General features: G+C 37.3%; 1 protein-coding gene across 4 annotated transcripts in view; it reads left to right on the forward strand.

Moving 5' to 3' along the window:
- Positions 1–27,273, forward strand: part of LOC134540754 (transcriptional enhancer factor TEF-1) — a 268,214-nt gene that overhangs the window by 187,898 nt on the left and 53,043 nt on the right. For 2 of the 4 annotated variants that reach the window (XM_063383652.1, XM_063383653.1), the window contains exons 2-3: positions 17,822–17,973; positions 22,457–22,584. In XM_063383652.1, coding sequence (XP_063239722.1) covers positions 17,907–17,973; positions 22,457–22,584 — 195 coding nt within the window. In that variant the 5' untranslated portion in view covers positions 17,822–17,906. The remainder of the gene's footprint in view (positions 1–17,821; positions 17,974–22,456; positions 22,585–27,273) is intronic. The other 2 variants (XM_063383655.1, XM_063383654.1) reach the window with 1 other exon arrangement.

Raw genomic sequence — 27,273 nt, forward strand, 5'->3', positions numbered from 1 at the left:
ATACAAATTATTGTGGACAACCTCAACTGAGCAAGCTCCGTTCACCAAACAATATACGCTTGGAACTGAGACAAGATGACAGGACACCGATTTGTTCAAGGCAAACACTTGAGCTAGTCTTTCAGTACCCGTCAGTGATGTGTAAACATCTAACCTCGGTAACGAGCGAATTCGTGTGTTCTCATGTTGCAAACACACTTATAAATACTATACTCGGCTGGACACTAAATTTTAACGCAGAATTCTTTATAGTAATGCCTAGCTTGATAAAATATATACACAAATCGTGTTTTCAACTACACATATAGTTTTCGCACTCGCAGCTACGCAGACCATTGAATCATTTGATTAGCAGACCGAACTTCTAAACTTTATATAATGAAACGGTTACGATAAAAGTGAAGGGGAAGAAAAAGACTTTGAAAAGATACTAAACCCCGCATTTGGACCTCATTTTCTACAGTAAATTTTTAGAGAAATACTGGCCATCTTGTTAAAATTCATTAAACAGTTAATACTTGAGATGTTCCCTTCGTCTTTGTGAACTTTGGTTCGCTCCATCCTCCACAAATTGCAGCACTGTGGTTACACATTTCCGTTTCATTCACGAAAATACTCCCACCAAATGCCGTATGCCGAAATGTTTCACTCGGCAACTTCCAGTCACTCAAAACCCACTTCACAACTGTTCGGAATTGCGGCCGGCGCAATATCTCTTGTGTTTCCCTCGCATTGCCTTCCGCAAGTCCGTGCCAGTGTTGCGACCTTCTCTTGACTCGCGTAGTGCATCTGTCTAGCTGGAGATCCACAGCAACGTACGACGGCGGTTGCTGTGAACTGCGCTTTTTCTATCGTCTGCTGGAAAGCGCCCTCTGTAGCGCTCCACCGGTTGAATTTCGATCATGCATTTATGGTGACTTGTGCTTGCCTAAATGTGTTCCAGCACCTCCTAACGTTTGATCTACGAATTTTGAAACACCCTTAATACACATCAGAGAACGACATTACGTGCTAAACTTCTAAAGCAAGAAATGTTAGCATATAACTTTCATTGTAATGCTTTTTTTTAAGTTAACTGTTTATTAAGGATCTAGTCTAGACTGGTGGGTATTTGGTTGGTGGGCATCGCCTCTAAACACGGTCTTCCGTCGTGCGCAGGGCAAATATGAGATTTGAGCAGTAACCACGACAGTGTATGTCGGGGAAACGAAGATAAATGTGAAATGCAAATCCATTGAGTGCTTTCGAGAATCTGCGCCGGTTGTTTCACGCCTTAATGCTGTGCACACGGTAGCGGCCTTGAGCCCGCTACGTGGTAAACGGATCAGAGCGGCGCCTGGGGTTCCCCTGAAGTGTCGTAACTAGGACGCCGTTGTTCTGGGCGCTTCGGGTGGCAAGTCGACCCTGTTGACGCGACACTTCCAAGAGGTACGAGAACATTCCAGAAGATGGATGAGGTGACAGTGAAGTGAAGAGAGCGAGGGAAAGTGGACGACGAGCGAAGATTGGTGCGTCGGGGACCGAAGTATCCGGGAAAGTGTTGTGTGTGCGGCGGACGAGTGTGTAGTGCGATAAAGTGTGTTGAGATAGAGGTTCGAGGTAAGAGACGAGTAATAGAGTGAGCCACCGTCGATCCGAGCTACAGTGGCGAGAATATTGTGGGAAGACATTTAAAAGATCTCATGTAATCAACAGTGTAAATAAAAGCTAAGAAATAAAACTCAATTTATTTCATGGGGCTATCCTTTTCGAACCTGTTAGTCCAGCCGTAACGACATTATTATGAAGATGAAAAAAAAAAGCCTTTTAGTCGTTTTCACTCATCTAAAAATACAGTTTAAAAAGAATTACTGAAACGGGATTTCTCGTCCGCTCCAGTTTATTCTTAAATGCTTTCAGTAAACAGGCGTCACTTTGATATCTTGAGCAGATTTTAAATTGCGTATTTTTTTCTTCCTTCTTCTGAATTCCGGCACACCGTTTGTTTGCCCTGGTCTGCTTTTCATGCAAGCCAGAATATCCAACCGCCCTCACAAGCAGTACCCGCGATCTTGATATTAAAGTCCCCCGGCGCTAAATTACAGTATTCCGCTGCGAGTATTTAACAACTTTTTATGAAGGAGGGAAATTTACGGTCAGAAAATACACAAAAGTCGTTTGAAAATTAATTTGTCAATATCCTTTATTAATTAGAAGATACGTTCAACCGTAAAAAAAAATGCGTTCGTTGAGTTCACGCGTGACAGAAGTGAAACTTCTTATTATATTATTAGATAATGGAAATACATTTATTTTTGGCTGAGGTTGCATATAAAAAAAATTAGATATTCAAGTGTGCGAGCGCTAAATTATGCTAATGCGCAAGTAGGCAAACGTTCAAGCGTGCAAGCATTCAAGGTTGCAAGTATGCAAGTGTTTTTATGTGCAAGATGCAAGTATGCAAGTGTGCATTTATGCGAGTGTACAAGTATTATGCGTAATTTGTATCTCTTCCCACACCGCGTACCTAAATATTTCCCTCAAGCGATCCGATTCGCTCGAAAATTGCAACCCCGTCAGCAAAGAAATTTCACTTCAATAACGCATCGAAGTAAGATGAAATGAAAACTTGCCTATTTATGAGTACAAACACACTGGCATAGTCTATGTCAAGAAACTTGTCTCAAATTCGACAGTCTTTAAAAAAAGAGTACCTATTTGTCGACGTATCCTTTCACCACTGTTCTGACTACCTTCCGGAAGAAATTCTCCAAATGATTGTGAAAACCGCGTCAAAATCCATTGTGTAGTTTAGAAGTAAGCGAAGATAGACGCGCATAGCGACTTTGTGTTATTCTAGTTATATATGTTTTATGGATAACCTGTTTACTGGAAGAAGAAAAAAAGTACTTATTGTGAGAGACCACAACAAAATTAGTCAGGTGGTAAACTGCATTGGATCTTTAGAAGAGAACAGAAGGGCTATTTTCTTAATAAACAACACACATCTTTGCACAGGAGTTCCGTATATAGCTTAGTTAAGCACTAAGAAAGGATTATTTGAAAATTTATCACCTAAGGGGGTTAAAATGGGATGAAAGTTTGTATGGATATTTGCCATTTTTGAATTTAGAAATTTAGAAATTGATTTTTCGACTTCTAAAGTCAGGTGTATCAGGTTTGGTAATTCATCAAAGATGAGGATCAAATACTTTCCCCAACGGGCACACGGCTAGAATGAGTTAAATAACAAACAAAAAGTGACGTAGCCTGTTTTTGCTAGTTTTTTCTTTAGGTGTTTAAATACTACTGTACTTTTTTTTTCTAGCAGCTTATTAATGTATTTTCCAAACAAGAATTAAATTGCATTTTATATCATGAAGGAAGGCGAAGGCATTGTCCTAACCATTCGTAAAAGAAATGTAATGGTTTTTAATTAATTCATAACTGCTTGCTTCGTAGGTATTGGTGTATAGCATGCTAGCATGGCATATCTGAGGCCGTGGATTCGATTCCCGTGCTAGCCATGGAGGGTTTTTTTTTTTTTTAGAATTTATTTTTTGTCCATCACCTAAAAAGCCTCCTGAAGTAAAATAGAAGTAAAATGTTCAGTGCTTCTTTATTCTTCTTGTTACAGTTGTATACACCGTCTCATTCTTTTCCTTTTTTTCTGTGCCCTTCACAGAGAGAGAGAAAAATCAATAATACGAGGGAAATAAGCAGATTTTTTAAAGTTACATTTCGTTTAATTTTTTTTCTTCGGATTTATGTTATATATCATGGAGCATTGTTTTGATTATTAGCCATTTGTGTGTGTGTGTGTGTGTGTAGGTGTGTGTGTGTGTAGGTGTGTGTGTGTGTGGGAGGGGGTTTTATCGTTTCGTTTGAACTAAATAAAAAAGTTTAGATCAATTGGTGCAATTTAATGCTGCGATGACGTTTCACCTATGTTCAATAGTTAATGAATATTCTTCAGTCAGTTTCCGTAATTTGCTAGTTATGTAATACAATTAAGGAATTTGAAGGTGTTTTTAAAAGATTGTAAGTATTTTTTTTTTGCTTTATAGCTAATAATAAAGAATACTTCTTATGGGGGTAATTTTTTTAATGTAACCGAATTTCAGTCAGGTGCAAAAAGAAATGTTGAAAAATATACTGAACTGCTTTTTTTTCTGGTAGATCAGGGTGTATGCAGGTCATGTAAAAGTCCCGAAACAAACAGAAAAACATACTGGAAATCATGAATAGTAACTTTTCCAGCATTCTTTTTGTCACCCAAGTTTATAGTCGAAGTCAAATGGATAATAATTAAATAACTTGCAAATAATTTCTGAAAACTTTTAAGCTATCAAAAATGATAATCGGTTCTTTCCTGCGAATAGTGTATACATTTCTTAGTGTGATTAATGTTGCTTTTTGTGTAATTTAAAACAAATTAAGAAACTTTTATTAAAATGTCCTGTAAAGGATCTGTAATTAGTTCACCAGGTACCTGTATGCACACACTCTGTAACGAATTTAATTTTTTTTTTGTAAATTTAAATGTTTATGTTCTAACGCTTGGTTATTAATTTGACAAGTCTTCTACTAATTTTACTAGAAACTTTTAACATTTAGAGAGAAAACATTAAGGTTCGGAGTAAGAGAAAAGAAATGACTTGCTTATGCTAATTTATGAGTATGCAAATGCTCTGGTATAGTGCAACTTGACTAAAATGTCACAGTTCTAAAAAAAAAAAAAAAGTTACATTGGTGTACTACTAGCTCGCTGTAGGAAAGGTTTTGATGGAGATTAAAAACTGACGAAAACTAGCTTCTACTGCGCAGCTTAGGTTTCCCCCCCCCCCCCCCCCTCCCTTCTTTGCGACAGAGAATTTCCGTCACTCCCTCTCTATCGTAACGTAATCTGTATGTAAGGATGCAATCACCAGCTGCTTTGCTGGTGACAGTTGTCACGTGTGAGAAGCCATGACGAGGGCCGGAACTGTCGCTCTGCCTTGGTAGCTCCGGGGCAGTGTGTCCAACTCGCGACCGGCCATAGCGCATTGTTTATTTGTTTGTTTGTTTGATAGCTTAGTTTTTAAACCAATAATATTCAGTTTTCTTGCAACACCTATCTGTATATATTCATTTTTAATTCTTTGTAAATAATACTAAATGTAATAATGTGTGCATTTCCCAGTGATGTGGCTCCAAAGGCAAAGACAAAAGGTTTTTTTAAAGTTTCCTTTTATTTTATGTATATATTCTGTGCCATGTAAAAACTGAAGTGTTATTATGTAAAAATTTGGCAAAAGAGCAGGAAACTGCTGGTATGTCTAAATAACCCTGCAAACCATGTATTGTGACAATTACGAAAAAAATAAAAACCTATTAATTGTAATTGTAACTCGCGACCGGCAGGTCCGGGGTTATATCCCCGCCCGCAGCAATGCGGGGGGGATTTTTCCACATGGACTTTGCGCAGCGTCCGTGGCTGGAAATTTCCCTGCTGGTCGCTCGAGTCGGATCGGTAGGAGCGGTGAAGGGTGCAATCAAAAAACCCCACTGAAAGCCGGCTTCCGCGAGGGAGCGCGTTTCTTTATGCGCTACCCTCGTCGGCGGGGGGGGGGGGGGGGGGGGGGGGGGGGGGGGGGGTTCTCCCCGGGGTGGACGGAGTTTTGCAAAAAAAAATATTTTGTATTAATAAATACACAAGAATAAATAAATAGTTGAAAAATTACGTATTACAAAGAGTTTAAAAAAATAAATCAACGTGAATACTTTCTCAAATACATCTGAGTACTATTCCAAGAAGTTGAAGCTATAAACAATTTAAAAAAAAAAACCTTGTTACTTATATGTTATTAAAAAATAATTGTATATTCGCCAACCAGCCACTTTGTCAGTCAGGTGCCAAAAATATCGTTGAAGAGTAAAAATACATTAGACGGATTGTGTTGTTCCAGTACCGCCAATATTTAAAACTAAACCGTGCCCTGAATAGCTTTCCAGTATTAACTGCGCACATTAATAATCAGAATAAAACAGTTATTGAATAATTATGCGCCCATTTTCGTAAGATTTACGCAGTATTATCTCGTAAAACGTATTTAATATATGCATGCTGTGTGCTGTACAAAGTTATACAAACTATTTCTTGGCAAAGGAATCTTTTTGTTAAAGTACGGAATTTTTTTTGAAGCTATATCGTTTAGGTGCGTTATGGAAAATAATGAGAGTGAATTTTGACGATGCTCGTGCAACGAAATTTTCACATTACTTAAATAAGGATAAATTCGAATAAAAATGAATTATACTTTAGTGATCATTAAAAACATTTATTTATTGTGAATATAAGTAATGTAAATTTTTTTTAGACACATTTTCTAAGTATCCTCCCGGATGCATAATTTATATATTACATTATTTTTCAATAAATAATTCAAATTAATAAATTAGAATAAACATTCATTATATTTTTTTGATTTACATCATTAATTCAAACTTATTTCTCGAGTATTTTACATCAACTAATTTTATACAAGTATTTAAGGTTTTTATTTATTTTTTTAAATTTTTTTTGACTTGTCAAAGTATGTATGTCACTGTAGTCCTTTATTATTTTATTTCTATTAATTAAAAATAAATTTGTTTTTACTACGCCACCATTTTTTTTCCTGTGCAGCGCAGTAAGGCGGCCAAGATCATCACAAAGAGAAGGGGGGGGGGGGGAATTCTGAACGAGAGAGGCTCGATTGGTGCCGGATTACAGCGTGTTCCGAACCATATTCCTGGTTGTCATAGAGAAACTACAAGAACGGACCATAAAGGATGAATACACAAATAATTCTGTGGAAGGATTAGAAAAAAACAATTATGTTACAGACGTACTCAGTGGGCTGACGTCAAACGACAGATATTATTTATGACTACTTCCTTTCACGGAGAATTTTCTGCTCTGTGCGGACTAATTCATTTAACATTGGCTGCATATGGGTTTTTAGGTGAGGGGGGAAGGGTGGGGTCACGCGCTCGTATATTCAACAACGGCGTCCATTTAAAAGAAACATGTTTCAAAACAATTTTCACCATTGCAAGGATCGTCCAAAAGAACGGCGGGTTTGAAGTCGTCCTTTTCTCTGCACCTCGGCAGTGGTATGCATGACGGCCAGGGTGTCCACTAGGAAAAAATATTTCGTACCAACTAAGACGAGAAAAAAGTACTAGATTTGGAAAAAAAAAAGTACTAAATTATAATTTGTTATGGTTTTAACAATTTAGGAAGTTGTAATGCTCTAACTTAAATATCACACCACACACACAAATTCATTCCATAGTTTTTAAAAATAATTACGCTTAATAATAAAACATATTGGAGTTACTGTAATAATATTATATTAAAGAAAAAAGTCAGTACTAGATCTGAGCGTAAATGTACTTGACCACTAAAATAAAAATTGCTTGTCTGCAAAGTCGGTTTACGGACGATAGTTTAACGTGACAACGTCATAACAAAACATTAATGAAATGATTGCATACTTTTATGAATAAAATTTAATCATTTTTATTGAATTATCACTATTTTGTATGGATACAAAGAAGGAGTGAAATGAAATCTACAATTTTAATTGATAAATTTACTTTTATTTGCACTCATTAATTCAAATATGTTTATTACTTTAACGAAGAGATTATTTTAACTATAACTTTTATACAAGTTTGCTATTTAAAACTTCTTCCAATCTGAGTTATTCTGTTAAGGATAGGACGGTGATAGGAAAAAGTAGGAAACGAATGGGAGTGTTTCAAGTTTAATGTGCCTCGAAAAAGTCAAATCGATGGTTGTTCCAATCGCGTGGAAGAGAGATAGATGCGGCGCAAGCGTACAATGAGCGTAACGGGGCACAGCGTGACGGGACACTTTTTCGTGCGTGCAGCCGGCGTTCATCGATTTATTGGACGTTGTCACGTCAAAACTTATGACGGCCCTGGGATGCGTGATGCTATGAGTGGAGGGGGAGAACTACACCGTTATCGCCCCAGACGGGCGCCCGACCCGCCCTGCCTTATAAGGTAACCTGGCCGAGGCGGCGTTGCCTCTTCGCCTCGTCGTTTTCATTCACCGGCCCGTCAGGGATGTGCAATGTGGGGAGCCTAAGATGTACATCAAGTTCTGTCCCTGCCCGAACACGCCCGAATATTCATTCTCCTTCGGCCAACCTCGGGTTCATTTATATTTCTCTGTTTATTTTAATGTAGCTTTACTAACCTAACTAACCGTTCATAGTGTTTTAAAGTGTTTTAATGTAGCTAACCTGACCGACCACTTTTAATATTTGAGTTCATTTTTCCTGCGCAAAAAATAAAACAAATCCCGAGGTTGGCCGAAGGTGAATATTTTGGCGTGTTCGGGCAGGGACAGAACTTGATGTACATCTTAGACTTCTCGTGCAATGTGCTAGGCCTCGTAGCTGTTTACAGGTTTTAACACAGTCAAACAAACTACTCGCCAGTGATGTGTAACGAGCCAATTCGTGTGTTCTCGTGTTGCGAATAAACTTATCGTACGAAACTCGGGCACGTAAATTTTACGTAGAATGATGCCAAGCTAGATTATATACATATACATACACACACACAAATTGTGTTTACATTTCTTGACGCGGATCTAGAATATAGTTTCAACGTATTCTAGCGGACGTTTCGCATCCACTTGATGCAGTTTTTTTTACGGCGAAAAATATAAAAAAACTAGCATCACCGTCGCCATGCCATGCTTAGGTAACAAGAGAAAAGTAGCGTTGGTTTCCCTTGCTTTTCCGCCTGCCAGGGTTTGAACTTGCTACTGCTCATACCCGTTCTTCTGTTCCGCGCACTTTGCCGGAGACTCGAAACTATAAATTCGGACGCACATTTGTGTGAATTTTAATAGTGTTATTCTCAAATACCTTTTTTAAGGTTCCGATTACTTCTTGTTTGTTACCAACCATCAAAATGTGTAACAGGATGGTTTAGCTACCGCAAGGTTTCATTTGGTTACTTGGTTACATTTGGTTGCTTGGTTACATTTGGTTGTTCACGAAAGTGAATATATACGGGTTGATAGCGCCAGACGCGGGTTCACCCATTCTGGATGAAATCAACGGGAAAGTGAGCTCTGCGCATGCGCAGAAGTTGGGGCAGCTCGAAGGACACCATAATACGTGACCTATCGTGCTCGGGCTCGGAGCACTGGCCCAAGAAGGCGTGGAGAGGACTTGGCTAAACAGAGCGCGCGCAATGGGACACACTCCAGCACGCATCTTTCCGGGTTTTAACAATGCTGCCTTCCGCGGCGCTAATTAAAGGAAGGAGTGGCAGCTTGCTTCTTTCCATTCACACCAGTTCAAATGCCCGTGTTGTGTAATTACCCGTCTTTCGACTCTCTGGCTTCTACCTTCTGGAGCAAAACCTTTCAACAGCCGATGACTCAGGACAGGATATTATGTTTTTTTTTTTAATTTTATTAAAGTTTTTTTTAATGCTCACTCCACCAAAATAAGGGTAAAATTTATTTTCTGCATTCATTTTTACGGTAAAATAAAATTGTAATAAATTGGCGAGCATTTGCATTTTAATTCTTATTTTTTATGATTGGAATTAACTAACATTTCGGTGCTATATGATGTATTTAATTTGCATTTCTGTGTTATGCGGTATTTTGAAATGGATTTTTGGTGTTATCGCAATTTACCATTATAATCATCGTCCTTGCTCATAGATCGTAACGTAAAGTGCAACAGTCAGGAGTGGGCATGGATGAAGGAATAACGGATAAATCAGAGAATCATTAGACTATTTGCTTAATGTGTTACAATTTTGAACCTTCATTGTGTGCTTCCTTGTTTAGAATATTTTGTTTCATGGTTCGAGTGGATTATGGAAGTGTGAAGTTTCTCTTCTGACGCGGGTGGTGGCAACGCTACGATTTAATTTTACGTGAAAACATTTATTCGCTTGTTATAGTGATAGTCGGTCGAACTTTATTGTGTGACAAAATACCGTCAAATTTGAATCGTTACTAACTACGAGACTAATAATCTTCAACAGTGGTGGAGCCCACAACGGATATATTATGTCTGTACGTGTTTTTTTTTCCTGTGACGTCATCGTGCCAGTTGTAACCGCCCTGTTGCTTTACTCCAGCAACACCGCGGTCAACAATCGGTCCTCACACTCTTCCCCCAACTCACGTAAGCAACAGCTAACTAAACAATGAAGAAAGTTACCGGAACCGGTAACACAGTGTAGACACGACTTTTATCTTTCAAAATAAAATAAAAAATTATATATCCGCGAAGCTTAATTACATCCCGCCGTTTTAACGAGAAATCCACGACGCGTGCCCCAAAACTGCGTCTTTCTCTTTCGCTTTCAAAAAGTGCCTCAGAGCTGAAGTGTATGTACATGACGTATTTGAATACGTTTCACAACTAATCTTGCTAGTTATATGATAACCTTTCAAGAAAATTTTTTGACGTGACAACGTCTAATAAATCGATGAACGCCGGCTGCACGCACGAAAAAGGATGACTCATTGTCCCGCTAAGCACATTGTCCCGTTACGCTCATTGTACGCTTGCGCCGCATCTATCTCTCTTCCACTCGATTGGAACAACCATCGATTTGACTTTTTCGAGGCACATTAAACTTGAAACACTCCCATTCGTTTCCTACTTTTCCTATCATCGTCCTATCCTTAACAGAATAACACAGATTGGAAGAAGTTAAATAGCAAACATGTATAAAAGTTATAGTTAAAATAATCTGTTCATTAAAGTAATAAACATATTTGAATTAATGAGTGCAAATAAAAGTAAATTTATCACTTAAATTGTAGATTTAATTTCATTCCTTCTTTGTATCCATACAAAATAATGATAATTCAATATAAATGATTCAATTTTATTCATAAATGTATGCAATCATTTCATCATTGTTTCGTCATTGTTATGACGTTGTCACGTTAAACTATCGTCCGTAAACCGACTTTACAGACAAACAAATTTTTGCTGTCGGTCGAAAAGAGTAGTGCAGCGAAAAGGCCTTTAATCCGGTACCCGCCGGGAACCGCGGTCTTGGCAGATTTTGCCGGATTATCGAACGTCAGTATAGTTTCGATAGGAATACCAAGTGAGGCGATGTGTTATGTAACCCGCTAGGAAACAGGAAACACTGCGGTGATATGAGAAACGATAGTAACGGTAAGTAGAAATGCTGGCAGCGTAGTAATGTGACCAGACTGTTGCAATTGAGGTATCGAGGTGTCTTATTAATGATCACAAATTATTCATTAATTTATTACAATTTCACTGTGAAATCTTTTGCTTGTGCGTTAATCTAAAACAAATAGTTCAATTTTTAAAATGAAATTTGACCCCCATATTCACTACTGAGATTCTGTAACTCACGCCTTTCTGACATTCAAATTTTCCACATTATCGCTCGCAACAGTACGTTGATTTTCAGAAATATATCTAACTGATATTATGACACGGAAAACCCAATCAAGAAATATGATTATGTGTGTAAATTTTGTAAAGAATATGTTTAAGGAGAGCTACTCTAAATGCAAAAGTTATTGACATAGTGGTGGATTCATTTGGCCTTGGCTCTCAAAAAATTCGGAGCCTTTAGCCATCACCTTAGAATTAAACTTCAGCAAGAACAAACACACGTGCATTCAAATTTCACTGTTTTATTTGGGAATGTTCAATCAAATGAAAAATAACAGTGTACTAAAAAAAATATCGACGAAATTAATTAACAAGGTATGTGAAAACGAGCCTTAAGTTTACCAAAATAAATAAACTTTTTGGCACATAATTACTTACATCGACACTCTTATGAGGCCTGCAACACGCTGTGGTTTCGTCGTTAAGGGCGGTATTCCAAGAAGTTCGGGTAAGGTAGAGAATAAGCACCGCCTTGTTGGGATAATACCTTAAGCTAACTCGTGGGCCGTATTCCAGAACCTGCCCAAATCGAATCCCCATAAGGGAACAAACAGATCAGCTGCCGTTTCAATGAACGCATCTTAGCGGACATTTCGCACTCATTCATTGATTGATAAAAAAAAAAAGTGGTTGTCTGTAAAGTCGGTTTACGGACGATAATTTTACGTGATGATTTCATAAGAAAACATTGATGAAAAAATTGCATACTTTTTAATTTTCAAATATTATTTACAGTTTTTGCAAATTTAATTTTAATAATTTGTTTGAATATAATCACGAACAATTAGTTATAGAAATAAACATAAATCAAATCAATGTCAATTAATTGTAAATTTGAAATGACGAAATTGGACTTTTAAAAAGCCCGCCTTAACCTGTTTGATATTATAGAAGATTTTCTCGCACGGTGATTGGCCGGTTCTTGGCACGCTCGGCTCAGGCGGAACGTGACAATGAGTCATGCTTTTTCGTGCGTGCAGCCATCGATTTAAGAGACGTTATCACGTCAAAAATCCTTGAGATAGCAGCACCATCGCACAAAGATTATAATTTTGCAAGTAGTAATTAATATGATCATTAAATTATACAAAAAGTATTCCAGTTTCGCTATCGTATTTTCATTTAACACACCACGTCCCCCGATGATCGCGTAAATGATGACTATGACCGGACACGAATCCGCCGTCTGGACGAAATCGACGGGGACGTTATATGTGCGCATGCGCGGTATTAAGGGCAACGATTAGGACATCCGAAATCCGTGTCCAGTAGCTTTGAATATACCTATATACTGTATAGAAGTTGCCAGCCCAGAATAAAATTTCTAATACGGTTTTGAGGTAGTTGGTTAATTCACCGCTGCAATCGCCACCATCTCTAGGGCATCGACTTGTGGTGGTCCCTAGCACACAAGTGTCGAACTCTTCAAACACCCCTTCCCCCTCCTGCTGAACGACGTTGAGCTGCAGTGAATGAAGGGTGAGGGGTGCGGGGAATGACAGCGGGCGACAGAGCTGCGCTCTAACGGGTAAATAACAACTAAGACGATACAGGGCGTTACGGCAGCGCACTGCAGCGGTGAAGTTCCCAAGCTGCTCATCACGCGCTTCTGAAAAACGTAGAGTAAATCCTATCCACTCGCGACTTCTATACAGTATATATATTGAAAGCCAGTAGTGCTCCAGGTATACCGGCCCGAAAGACACGTCGTTTTGGCGGGGCCCAGGAAGGCGATGTCTTGTCAGGGGCTGCTGTGCGGAGAGGCAAGTGGCTAATTGAGCCGGTGAAGCTAAGAGACAAGAAGCCGCGGCAGGGCAGCCAACCTCGCAAGCAAGGAATTTTTCGATCTTTACCGGGGGGAAGTTGACAAGCCGGAGGGAAGAAAAGGAGTGGTCCAGTGGAGGAGAGGAGGTCTTTTGGACAGCCCTGGCGCCGTCGTCGTCGAGTGAGAGAGAGAGAGAGGCGGGTCTGGTTTTTGTCGATCATCTCCCCCCTGTCTCCTTCTTCCTCTTTCCGCCTATTCCACTTTGCTTTTTCCCTCCGCCCCGCCTCGGGGGGCGAATATAAAAAAAAAGAAGATAGTTTTCTCTTCCCCAGCGCAACAAGTCGCCGCGCGCGCCGGGACGCCTACTCTTGCTTTCGCCTCCGTCGGGCGTCCGTGTGCCCGTCCCTCTGGCGTCCGCCCAGCGGGGGTGGTCGCCGACACGCGTCACACACTGTCATTGTTCGATTGTTTATTTTATTTATTAGCAGCGCCCCGCTCTTAGATTTAACTAAACAAAATTGGTTGTCTGTAAAGTCGGTTTACGGACGGTAGTTTAACGTGACAACGTCATAACAAAACATTCATGAAATGATCGCATACTTTTATGAATAAAATTGAATTATTTTTATTGAATTATCACTATTTTGTATGGACACAAAGAAGGAGTGAAATGAAAGCTACAATTTAATTTATAAATTTAATTTTATTTGCACTCATTAATTCAAATATGTTTATTACTTTAACGAAGAGATTATTTTAACTATAACTTTTATACATGTTTGCTATTTAACTTCTTCCAATCTGTGTTATTCTGTTAAGGATAGGACGATGATAGGAATTGTAGGAAACGAATGGGAGTGTTTCAAGTTTAATGTGCCTCGAAAAAGTCAAATCGATGGTTGTTCCAATCGAGTGGAAGAGAGATAGATGCGGCGCAAGCGTACAATGAGCGTAACGGGACACTTTTTCGTGCGTGCAGCGGGCGTTCATAGATTTACTAGACGTTGGCACGTCAAAAAAAGAACAGAGCGCGTGTAACGCAAGTTCCCGTGATGGAAGTAAGTGAAACAAACGTCTCTTTGGCAATTCGAACCTCGAATCGCGAGTATATCGTAAAGATTAATATAATGTTCGCAGGCTTTCCACGGACATTGTCCGAAGTAGCTTTGGCTTCTGGGCTGTAGCCGCGTGCGTCCTTGGCGAATAATTCACTGACGTTTCGGTCGACAATGCAGTCGCCATCATCAGGGAGCAGTTACCTACTGGAGAATTTTGTTTTTTAAATTTTATGGCAACAGCTGATGCATTGTTAATATGTTCTTTTTTTTTTTTTGCAGGGTCATTAAAGGTCAACATGTCCCCGTTTTTTTTCTTCAAGTATATGTCCCGCAGAATGGAAACTCGTCTGTGATGTTCCTTGCATTATATAGCCATTTAACTGAAAACGAGGTTTTTCCGAAAATCAGCTCCAGAGGGTGATTTTAGCCCGGGCAACGCACTTAAGATAGTAATAAAATCATTTATTTCGAAAACCCCTCAAACCCTAACAAGCTTATGTTGTTATGTCCCTCCGTAGTATGACGTTCCATAAAGCTTCGGGATTGCGATGTCGCTATAAGCGACAAAGTCGCGGCGACTCTTCCGTGCCACTGGTCGCCGCGCGCTTGTCGCAGGGACAAAGTTTGTCGCTACTCCCACCGCTAGTGCCGGGCCGGTGCGCGGGCGGGCTTTGTTGCAGTCGCCCTCTCTCTTCTACCTGGAGAGGCGGTGACTCACCCGCGTCTCGCGACCGAATGGCAACGCAGCGCGCGACCTGAACAGGGCTGCCAAACCGCCGCCGCCAAGCCTGCGGCAACCTGGCTTCACGGATGAAAGAGAAACAACGCCACACTGGATGCGACGAGACGCGACACCTGGGAGTAAAAACAGTGCCCTTTTTTTATGTGAGTGGCCACGCCGAGCGAGACGCGACGCGACGCGACGCTACGCGAAGCGACGCCACGCGACGCCTAGCGTAAAATATTAGCGTGTCCGTCTCTCCGCTTACCTCGAATATGGATACAGGAACGTTGATCGCAGCTTATAAAAAAAAATGCTTATGAGACACGTCCTCAAGTTGTTAAAGTAATGCGTAACAAGACGGATAAAGATAAAGGGAGGGAAATAAACAAAAAAAAACCTAACACCATTTTCTCCCACTAACGGATGGATTTGGTTAAAACGGTTTTTTTTGGGGGGGGGGGGGGGGTTATAGGCAATACACAACACTATGTGCACATTGTTATTTAGTTAATTTCATTAGATTTGGAAGCATTAATTTTTTTTTTTTAAAACCATACCTACCCCTTCAACAGTACGTGTCACATCCAGTGATTCCAGGTTATTTTATAATTACGTTCTGCACAGTTAAACTTGCCGTATTTTTGAGTGGCTGAACTTTCACAAAATTGGAAAAAAAAAAAAAAAAAAAAAACGTATATATCACACGTTTTGCATAATTAGCTGGCAATGTTGCATTTTTTTTGTGCAGTATGGATAACAAGAATGAAATGGAATATAAAACTGGAACTTTTTAGGATTTAAGTCAATTCTACTGGCTACTTAGTGGTGTGGTTTAATTTATTTCAGAATTTTTTTTTTTTAAATTTTTGTAGCTTTTCAAAATCTTCAGAATTTTTATGATTTTAAAAGTCAAATTTAAATTAAATAAAAATTTTCTCTGAAAGAATTTTAAACCATATCACGCAGTAGCCACCATCATTGCCTTTAAACCAAAATTATTTTAGTTATTTATTCAATCTGGTTATCCTTATCCATACTGCACAAAAATATAAAAAAATTCAATTTTGCCAAGTGGTTATGCACATTTTTCATTTTTTTGAAGTTCGGCTACTCAAAAAGTTTGCAAGTTTAGCAGTGTTAACCGTAAACATAAAATAATGAATGGGACATACACCCATAAAACATGTGCATGTCACACCATCATGCACACAGCCTGTGCAAAATTGGTTTCAATTTAATTTCAGCGAATTAAATTTTGTGGTGAATAATACATTAAATATCTTCGAATGAACTATGAAACATGCTGCTGCTGTTGTTGAACATTGAACACCCACAGTTTCAAAATTTCAATCAAAGCAAGTCTGAATTTAGTCAAATATTCAATTGCTTCTCCTGAAAAAAACTTACTTTATTGATTTATGTCTCTGTTCTTCCAGACTAACGATTTGTTAGTAGTGTTAGTGAATGATTGAAGTACGTTTCTTCTGCCATAACGGACCAGGCATCTTGTAAAACTCATAAATTATATATGGCTAAGCAAAATTTTTGGTAAAAAATATTTAAGTAAAAAAAATTACTTTTATCAAGAGTCACTTATCTAGATAATTTCAATGATTTATACTCCTTGAGCAATGAACTATTTGAACAATTTTTCCCCACCTTATTGTAAATAAAAAATAGAGTTCTCAACTCCCGCCAATATGCCACCTTACTGTGCTCTCATTGGCTGTTATGCAATGCGTCCGTAACAAAGTATTTCTTCCATGCACACGACCATACTATGTGTAGTTTTGAATTAGTAGTTTAAAAACCATACAGTCAAATCTTGTGCACACGACCTACTGCTAATTGAGTTATACTCGTGAGCTTTGAAACCCTCCCCTTGTTTTTTATAGTTTTGTAGCAAAGCATGGTTTGTTTTTTCACTGTGGGACATCTTAGGAGTGATAATGTTGGTATATAATAGACTGAGGGGTATGTTAGCTTACCCGTGTGTTAGGTATGTGGAATTAAATTTAAGGTATTATACATAAAAATAACCACTCAATCTACCATTTTAAAACAAGTATGTTGGGTAAATTATTCAATTAAATAATTGAGAGTTGTCACATTGTCGAGTTCTCTTCTAAGTACACTATTGGAAACAAGTAGGTAATAGTTTTTTAAGATAGCCTATGTCTCAACATTTTTGTGTGTGTTTGGTATTTTTATGTAATCAATTTTAGTACTTGTCAATGTGACCCTCCTAAAAACTGTCTGTACTTATTTTTTTTACTAGCACGTATTCAAATCAAAACCATGAAATAGACTCACAACCAAATTTATGGTTAGCAATCACCAAAATTAAAAACATATGTATATAAAATGAGAAATTGTTAACACACATCCACATAATATTATACAAAGAAAACAAAACATTTAATTTAATTCTCCATAACCATTTGGGTCTAGTACAGGTTGGCTAAGGTAATGTAAAAGTAAGAAAATTGTATTTGTCAAGAAAGGGTAACGGTGCTAAAAGTAATAAACTTCAATACCCAACTGCCTTTAGCCTCACTTTTGGTTATAGTCATGCATTAAATCATCTTGAAAGTATCTCCCAAAAGAAAAAGGTTTTTAGAAAACATTGATATGTTCCTGCAAAGAGGTACCTGTATTAACTATTGCTTATTTTTTAATTTTGAATACTGTGTGTATTAAAATGCCACTGTTTCATAACAAAGTGAAAAGGTCCTGAATGAAATTGTGGACACCCTGTTTGAGGAAGGAAACACATTATGAATACAATTCTGGTGATGCCAGTTGGGGTGTTTTGCAGGAGTTGTAAGTACTCGGAAGGCGGGAAGGCGGGAAGGCGTGCGAGGGGAACTGCTTGGCAGGACTTAGCCCTGGCGCGGTAGATTATGCAAGGGATGAGGCCGGCGTTTGCCGTGCAGGACAGTGTCCGTGGGCCGCACTGTGACCCCCTCGGTAAGCCCCCCTCCCCCCGTGCCCCTGTTGCATGCCGTGTCCGGAATACCCAGACTTTAAAAGGCTCTGTCTCGTTTAATTTTCTTGTCATTACTGTTGTTTGGGGGCTCTTCCCCTGAATTTATCACAAACACTCTCTTGCATTCTACTTTTTCTCACAAATTTCATCATCAGATACTGGCCGGAGTACATTGTCATAAGATCCTTTATGAAGCACTTTTCAAAGAAGTCAACCGTTTTTGGTAGAAATGCGATGATAGTCGGTACTTGAACCAGCCATTTTTATTTTGTCCGGAACACGTAAAAATTGAAAGTTACTTAGGAATATTAAAAATTATAAGAATTTGTAAACACAGGAAAATTTATGTAAGGTAGATACACCAGGTTGTAAGCATTCGGACATCCTTTCAGAACTATTTTCTCGCTAAATGTTAAAGGTAGCATATTTATTATTAGTAAACAGCCACTGTGTTGTAAAATAGCAATCACTGTAAAAAAAAGTCATGCAAATGTTTGTAATTTTGATCAGTTTCATGACAAAATTTGTGACCAAACAACATAAATGTAATGATAAATTTACGGGAATGTCTTATTGTAATGATAAAAAATTAAATAAGTAGGTAACAATGTGAGACGGAGCCTTGTACTCACGTATCTCTGAACTAACTATGCCTTGTATATTCTGATATGTAAGCATGGATATTGTCTTGCATGCTGTGCCAGCCCTTCAGCATTATTCTGACTACTGTTGGTCAAATCAGGGTTCCTGGAGACAGGGAAAATTGGGAAAAAGGCTCTTGAAACACAGGGAAATTGACAAAACTTAGGCTACAATATAGTATTTTAATGTCTATAATTGATACAAATTTCAATAATTAATTCATGAGCCATTAATTATCTTTAATAGGTACTTAAAATAATTAAATTTAAGGGATATAAAAATTTTTAAACTATTTTGTAACAAACTATCAAAGTTTGAACAAACAAATGTATACGAGTCATATTTTTTCTTAATAGTAGTGTTGGTTATGTAAAATTGATAGAGGTGCAAACTGTATATTGAAATACATCCGTGTTATCTTGCCAGATAGTCAGAAGAGGGAGAAAAGTTAGATGTGACAGGGATATGGGGAGAGGGAAAAGTGCAGGAACCCAAAAAATGGGAACCATCAAAGCCACGTGACTTCCTGACATGAGTTTTTGGGCTGAGCGATAGTTTGCTCTGCTTTTCAACCAGTCATATGCATGCTATGTGAGCCTTTTTTTTGTCTTATTCGCTCCAACGATTGTCACAATGTGTACGATCGAAACTGCGCTTGAAAACATGTAGACTTAACTTCAAGGAATTTGAATAAAATTATCAGGTCAGTTTGGGTAGAAAACTTACATGATGCTGTGTTACCAGGAGATACCTAGATTCTGAACATGCAGCGAGGACAAATAGATTTTCAGCTTTCAAGGGAGAAACAATAGTGCAATCAGAAAACAACTTTATGTTTAATGCATATTCTATTAGATGCAGTTATTAGCTGTCTTGTGTATGACATTCCTTTAGTTTGTGAATGCTGACTTGCGGAAGAAAGCACGTATATTCTGATGCCTGGAATGCATGACATCTTAGGTTGAGATTTATTAACATTGTTTTTATTGCTTGTTGGGTAACATGAAATATAAAATATTTTATTCTAGTCTTGGAAATAATGTATGTCAGAGTTTTATTTTGTAATACACTTCAGTTTTGGGGATATTTTAAAGCATCTCAAGAAATGCATATTGAGTTGTTTTACTCCAAACACCACATTGATAACCGTTATTACCAGCCCACCAAGTCTTTATGCAACTATTGCAGGTTTTTCCTTAGGGCTGATGGGCACTATACCTATTACACTTAGAATACTGTTTTTTAGAATTTTCCATTTCTAAAAAGTCCATTGGAAACCTCCCCACCTTCCCCTCCCACCATTTAATCCTTTTAAATTATCCAAAAACAAAACTTTTTATATGTTGTACACTGTTAAACTTCAAGTGGTTGAACTTTTACAGATATATACATACATACATACATACATACATATATATAATCACAATTAGCTGGCATTTTTAATGTTTTTGGGCAGTGTGGATAAGGAGAATGAATTAGAAAATAAAACTTCTAAAACATTTTACTGGCTGCTATGTGATATGGTGTAATTTCTTTCAGGAAAAAAAATCAATTTTATCAGTTTTTTTTAAATCATCAGAATTTTTATGCTTTTAAAAGGCTAAATTACATTAAATAATTTTTTTCTGAAAGGATTTTGTTCATACCCAACATACATTAATGCTTTGTAATTAGTTTCTTTCTTTTTAAAGAGGGTATTTTCTGCATTTGCTTGAATCATTGATCAGTACAATAAAGTGACTGAACTATTGAGCATTAAACTATGTTTTACTTGAATTAAATAGGTTTGCATTTAATTGTGATAAGATAAACCTACTTTAGCAAAGATGTCACCTACCATTTTTATTTGTAAATATTATTTTTGTAGTTGTCAAACTGTAGTAAGTAATATCCTATAACAAACGCAGATAATTTTAATTCAACATATTTATGAAACTTAAATTGTAATACTAGCAAAATATTACTTGAAATACGTTATTTTATATTTTGTGAAATTTGTATACATGTAAAATATAGTGGATTGGCTTTGATAATAAAGAGAAAAATAAAAGTGTGGATCGTTTACAATTATGCTTTTTCTTGCATGTAAAATATGTATTTTTTACCTGTAGATGCAAAAATTGTAATTTGATATATATACACACACCAATTAAATTACAATTTTGTTATTTACTGTGATTATAAAAAAAGTAAGTATGTTTTTCATGATTGACACAAAGACACACATATAAAGCATTACATTAAGATAACTTCAGTTTTGCAATTAAAATGTCCAAGAACAAGACTAGTAATCATGCAATGATGGCACATAATTACACAAAAAAAATTCCAGTGTTATGGAAAAATATATTGTTGTAAATTTGAATCTTGAATACAGTGTTGGTTAAATCATTTCCTGTAAAACTTAAATTTATCTCACATACTGAATTAATTAATAGAAATGGGCATTAATAAATCATGGCATTAAATTAAATGAAAATCACACTACAGAAATATTTTCTTGTCATTGTAGTGTCAAACTTTTTATTAAACAGTTAATCAGCCATTTAGATCCAGGAATTATTATCCTGACACTACATAGCCACATGATCCTGACACTTGCTCAAATGGTCTGATCACTCCCCTTCCACCAAGAAGGAGATCCATATTTCATCACACATTCTCCTTTTCATCACCCCTAACGACTGCAGACAAGAAGTTAAGCTACAGCTCTTTTTTTTCCGTAACGATGGAAAGTTCACAAAATTTATCCAAAAATTGGCACAGAGAAAATTCTGTCCACACATTCCACTTTACAACAGCACATAAATACTTCCCGAGTGTGCGAACTCAAAACACGTTAGAAAGTTGTGTAACACAATCGTTCAATGTTCTTTGGGGGTTACTGGCGTTGAATATCCTTCCTTCGACAGTTGTCAGCAACCTTTACTAATGATGTTCTGTGTGGAATCATCACAAATGTTTCCTTTATTGTTTAACATCCCTTGCTTAAGAACGTTCTATGTTTTCTAACAGTCATTGTTATAGCGCGATAACTGAGTGGACTGTATACGATAACGATTATAGATGCCATTATAATACAACAATTAGCGGCGAGGCTACACCATAGTACTACTCACAGCCATGATGAAAAATATATGACTGACTTCCGGCTGGAAGTCCAGGGCTGCCAACTATTGGCAGAGGATGCTGAATAATGGTTGCCACTACACAGCAGCGCGGGAAATAAAACAAACTCGAAGTATTCAGAGACTTCTCAGAAGCACTGATTACGTTGAGGTCTAATCAATGTTACTAACACAAAATTACACACACATAAGCCTTGTTTACACGTTGCTAGTAGCTCGCATGCCAGTGGGTCAGTAGCTCGACCATTCCAGTTGGTCACTAGAACCCAGCTACTCTACTTGTATAAGTAGCTCGTCAGGAGCGTTTACATGTGTTGAGTAACTAGCTGCTAGTATGCGCGTTTACACGCTTCAAGTATCTCGCAGATACCAAGAATTGTGGTGGTGGGGGAAGGCCAGTGCGCCAGTGAAACAAATATTTTTTGTAGTAACTCGCCCTTCCAGTTACTGGCATGCTAGTCGTAACTGGCCTGTACGAGTAGCTCGCCCTACCCGTTTACACGAGTCAAGTAACTGTCTACCAGTTACCACTCGACCATTTTGTGCGAGTTACTGGAAACGTGTGAACGGGGCTTAATGCACAGTCTGAACAGTAATTCTTGTAGCTGTGGACAGGCAGGTTGCATATTGAACAGAGCATGAGGCCGGAGCGCGCGTGACGGGAGGGACCCATGGCGCCCTGTGTTGTCCCCAGGCTGTCCGCTGGTAGCCGGCAAGATTTCCTCGCCGTGGACCCCTGCCAGCGCCGGGCCCCCGGCCGACACCAATGGCTCCGGCCCCGACGCCAAGAGCCTCGACGTGGGCGACGAGGTAAGCGACGAGGTAACGTGTCGCCCACATCACTTGCTGCCTTGCTTGCTTGCTTGCTTGCTGGGGGCTGGGGGAGGCACAGGGACGCCCGGACATCACCACACCTCTCTCTCCGATCCACCCTCTTAACCCTTTGTTTTGTAGTGGTATTTCTGTGATACCACTTTGAAAAAATGTTACTATTCGCAATGTTTCAGTGGTATTGCCGAAATACCTCGCGTGAGTAAGCCTTGTGCTGCTATCTGGCGTTCCTAACAAGAACAAGCAACATTGGCTGCTTTAATTTTTCCTTCCGCCACGTCTGCTAAAAGTTACGCAATAGATTCTAATTTATTTTTAATATATTTCTGTGTGCCTCAAAGGGTTAAGAGGCCACTCCAGTGCTTCAGGGGCACTATGCAACCCGCGTTAACCTCGTAAGATTCAATGCTATTTTCATTTTGCTTATAACTAATTAACTAATATAGATTTCTAAATGATGCTTGCTTGATATGCAAGACAACGATGCTCTTAGCAAAGCCCTTTTCTTCAAAAAAAGTGCATAAATTATGGTTTTATACTAATCTATTAATATGCATAAGTGTATTGTCTAGGTTTGAACCATAATTTATGCACCTTTTTGAAGAAAGGGGCTTTGATAATAGCATCGTTGTCTTACATATCAAGCAAGCATCGTTTCGAAATCTATATTAGTTAATAAGTTTTAAGCAAAATGAAAATAGCATTGAATCTTATGAGGTTAACGCGGGTTGCATAGTGCCCCTGAAACACTGGAGTGGCCTCTTAAGGAAATACCCTGCGTAATACTCGTAGGTTTAAAAAAAAAGGGGGTTGTCTGTAAAGTCGGTTTACGGACGATAATTTTTTACGTGATAACGTCATGAGAAAACATTGATGAAAAATTGCATACCTTGACCTGTTTGATATTATAGAAGATTTTTTCTCGCACGGGTTGTTGGCCGGTTCTTGCACGCTCGGCTCAGGCGTAACGTGACAGTGAGTCATGCTTTTTCGTGCGTGCAGCCGGCGTTCATCGATTTATGAGACGTTATCACGTCAAAAATTCAGCGCTCCACCTATTAATACATACAATTTCACTCGATGGGTAATTTCTTAATGGGGATTTACTGACAACACCATTATTTGAGGGCATTTACCGAAATTTCTCTCGTATTTTGTGTTTTATCTCAAATTTTATAGACTATCTTTTAGCGGTAGAGAGTTGCATTGTCTCATTAATACGATATATATTAATAAAACATATAACAGAAAGTGATTCCTGTTGCTTTTTTTTTTACATCACACGTGCAAATGGAGAAACAAATAAACGAGAAAAATAGGATACCTATATTGCTTCATAAATTTAATTAATATTTCGGCAATGCATCTCTTTTATGTTCCCAATAGCTGAATAACTCTTTTTGTAATAGAATTAAAGTCAAATCAAAACATTTGGTTGTGACAAGAATTAATTATCTATTAGTTTTCACAAATGTACAGTTGAGTGTGGGCACAATTTTTCCATTGACCAATCCTTCATTTCTGGGCGTCTCTTGGGTGATGGTGGTGGTATATTTGAGTAAGTTACTGCAGTGCTAATTGTATGGTACTTAAGGCAACATAAACAATGTTGCAAAAGACAGATAGTTAAATACACTGTTTGCTTATCCTCATTTATGTCTCATTTCAAAATGAGTTTTTGATGTTGGCTTTAGTAATTTTTTCTTTGTTAGTTATTATCTGTGTTGCACAGAGTGTACTTCATTATTCCTGGGGTAGAAAGCGAGAGGGGGGGGGGGGGGGTAATTATGTGGTCCTGGAAAATTAATTAGCGATACATGAGCATGTTGTTTTGTGAAACTTGTGTCTGTTTGGCATGTCTCAGGTGTGTGGCTTTTTGTGTACCGTAAATCTACAGGGTTCCCACTGAAAAGGAAAATCTGAAAAACTCAGGGAATTTGACAAAATGTCAGTCACCAAGCTGGATTAGTGATTTTTAATACTGTGTGTTTCTCTAATGCAGTGGTTCTCAAACTTTATGGAGTTTCTACAAATGATATTGTGATTTCACCATATACAAATTTTTGGCGCATAATATACTAATTTCAGAGAAATATTAAGTCACTGTTCGAGCCAAACCTGTAGAGGATTTCAAGTAACACATAATATGTGTTAACAAAGGAAAAAAAAGGTATATCTGTAATGAAATGGTATAACAGAGTAACTATATTTTTTTATATCTGATCACAAATTTCTTGGAATACCACAGGGTGCACACTGCGTGAACCTCTATTGTCTTAAAATCAGCCTGTAAATCACACCTTTGTGTGTGGTTAAAAATCCATCCATTGTCATAATTAATTACAATTTTTATAATTAATTAAAAGTAAGAGAATTAATCAGTTAACAAAATATATTTTGATTTAATGGATGGAAGAGCCATCCAAATGCTCACATGAAATTAAAAAAATAAAGGTGCTTCAAAGTTTTATGGAATAAAGTAATTCTATATTAGAAACTGGCAAAATTTTTCACGTAGAGTTGCAAGAAACAATAGTGCAATGTGTGTATAAGTGCTTAATGTATGTTTTGATGATTATTGCCTTATTGGTAGTATATTTTGTTATCATACAAGGTTGCTTGGTTGGACCTAATGAACTCTGAGAAATTTTCTCGAGAGGAGAGATTGGGAGCCCTGGCCTAGACTTTGTTCAATCCATCATCTTATAGTATGTACTTTTTTGCATATTGCACTCCTAGATGGACAGATTATAATAGTTCCCTTACACTTTAGCTCTCCACACAAAAATGCCATTTCTGAATTCCTAACTATCCTAAATTAAATGTTATTACATCCCATTTCTTAATTATATTTTTTAATATGTGTGGGTTCTGTCTAAGGACTTCTGTTAGTACTTTTTTTTTGTTTTAGAGAATAACTGTATCACAAAACATTTTTTTAAAAAACAATTTGTGTTATTTTTCGTTTGATTGAACATTTCTAGATATTACAATGAAATTAAGCTGATAGGTTTCCAAATTGTGAATGCATTTGTGTTTTGTTCTTGATGAATATTTTTTAAGATTTTGGTTAAAGGTTTTTTTTTTTTGAGAGTAACTGCCAAATGAATCCACCTGTATCTCAATATCTTTTGCATTTAGCAGCCCTCATTAAACATATTCATGGTGTTTACGTATTTAGGTTTTTCATATCTTTATAAAAATTACACATAATCAAATTTATTGACTAAGCCCCTTCCATTTCATAATATCAGATTTTTGTTGTATTTATGAAATTAACATTTCAAAAATTAAAATAATGAGCATCTCTGAAAATCACTTCTATGTTTTGTGATGTGAAAAATTTATATTGCTATCACGAAGGCATGAGCTACTGAATCTCAGTAGTAAATTTGGGGTTATATTTAATTCAAAAGTTAAGTTTTTTTTAATATATTTATATACAAAAAAGATTTCCACAAAGAAATTAAATTATATGTATGTATTTTGAAAATGATCTGGTGCAATTGTAAAATAAGTTTATAGTGTTTAATGTAACTGTTTTGAATTTAAATGTACAGAAAAATATGTAAAAAACTTATTTAGGTTTATTTTGTCTTGATCCAATTCAGTGATGACTAATATTTTCAGGGCCTTCATTAATTCCAAACAAGTAGAAACAAAATTTGAGCGAAAATGTGTCATGGTTTTTAAAGTTGCTTCAGATTTAGTAGATCGTAAATGTGGAAGTTAGAAATTCAAGCAATATTTACAGATTGCTTTTAAAAATTTTTAATTGAGATACAAGTTTCAAGATCATCCAAATGAATGGGAGTGCAGAAGGTTTCAGAATTTTGTATCAATGTGAATAATCAATGTTAAGGAATTTGATGTCTTTAATGCCATGAACTTGTTTTAAATTTATTTGCAACCCTGGTTAAAAAGCAGTTTAATTAATTTGGACTTATGTAGGAATTTTAGAAAGTATAATAATTCCAACCTGCTGGGATTTGAACCATGGATCTTGGCATTGGAAGTTATGTGCCTTAGCTGTCTTGACTACTGAGACAGTTTAGGGGAGGAATTATTTTTAGGTGGTTATCCTTCAAATTACTTTATCAAATATGTGAAGATACTGAAAAAGAGAATAGGTACTTAGCCAAAGTGACATAAAAAGAACACTACTTCCAATACATAGACAATGAAGAATCATTAATAACTGATTATTGCAACAGCTCACAACTTGCAGATGTCTTGTTTGAAGTAATAAACTTGGCGGAAATAATATCCTTCTATGTACGTTCTATTGGAAAATAATTATTTCTCAGGTAATGAAATATTATAGCTACAGCTTGCTGTTTTACAAAATTGTCTTCTTTCTCTCTCTGCCATTTCACCCCGTACGATATACTTACAAGTAGATGTTTGAATTGCCAGAGAAGTTTCTTATATCACGTGTACATTCACTCTTTTTTTTATAATATACTATAAATTTAAAACCAACTAAAGGAGTGTGGTTAGTAAGTAACTGTCGTTGAGAAAACTCACACATAAGTTCATATCATTTGCAGTGCAATAAAATTGTTTCTGACTTTTGCATGCACCTCATGGTTTTTTTTTATAAAAAAACTTACAAGTATTTTCATTGGCGTTAAAAATTCACAATCACAAATTTTCAGGTCAATCTGTATCGGGTTATAA

The sequence above is a fragment of the Bacillus rossius genome, chromosome 17, assembly GCF_032445375.1.
Source record: "Bacillus rossius redtenbacheri isolate Brsri chromosome 17, Brsri_v3, whole genome shotgun sequence".
Classification (NCBI taxonomy): domain Eukaryota; kingdom Metazoa; phylum Arthropoda; class Insecta; order Phasmatodea; family Bacillidae; genus Bacillus; species Bacillus rossius.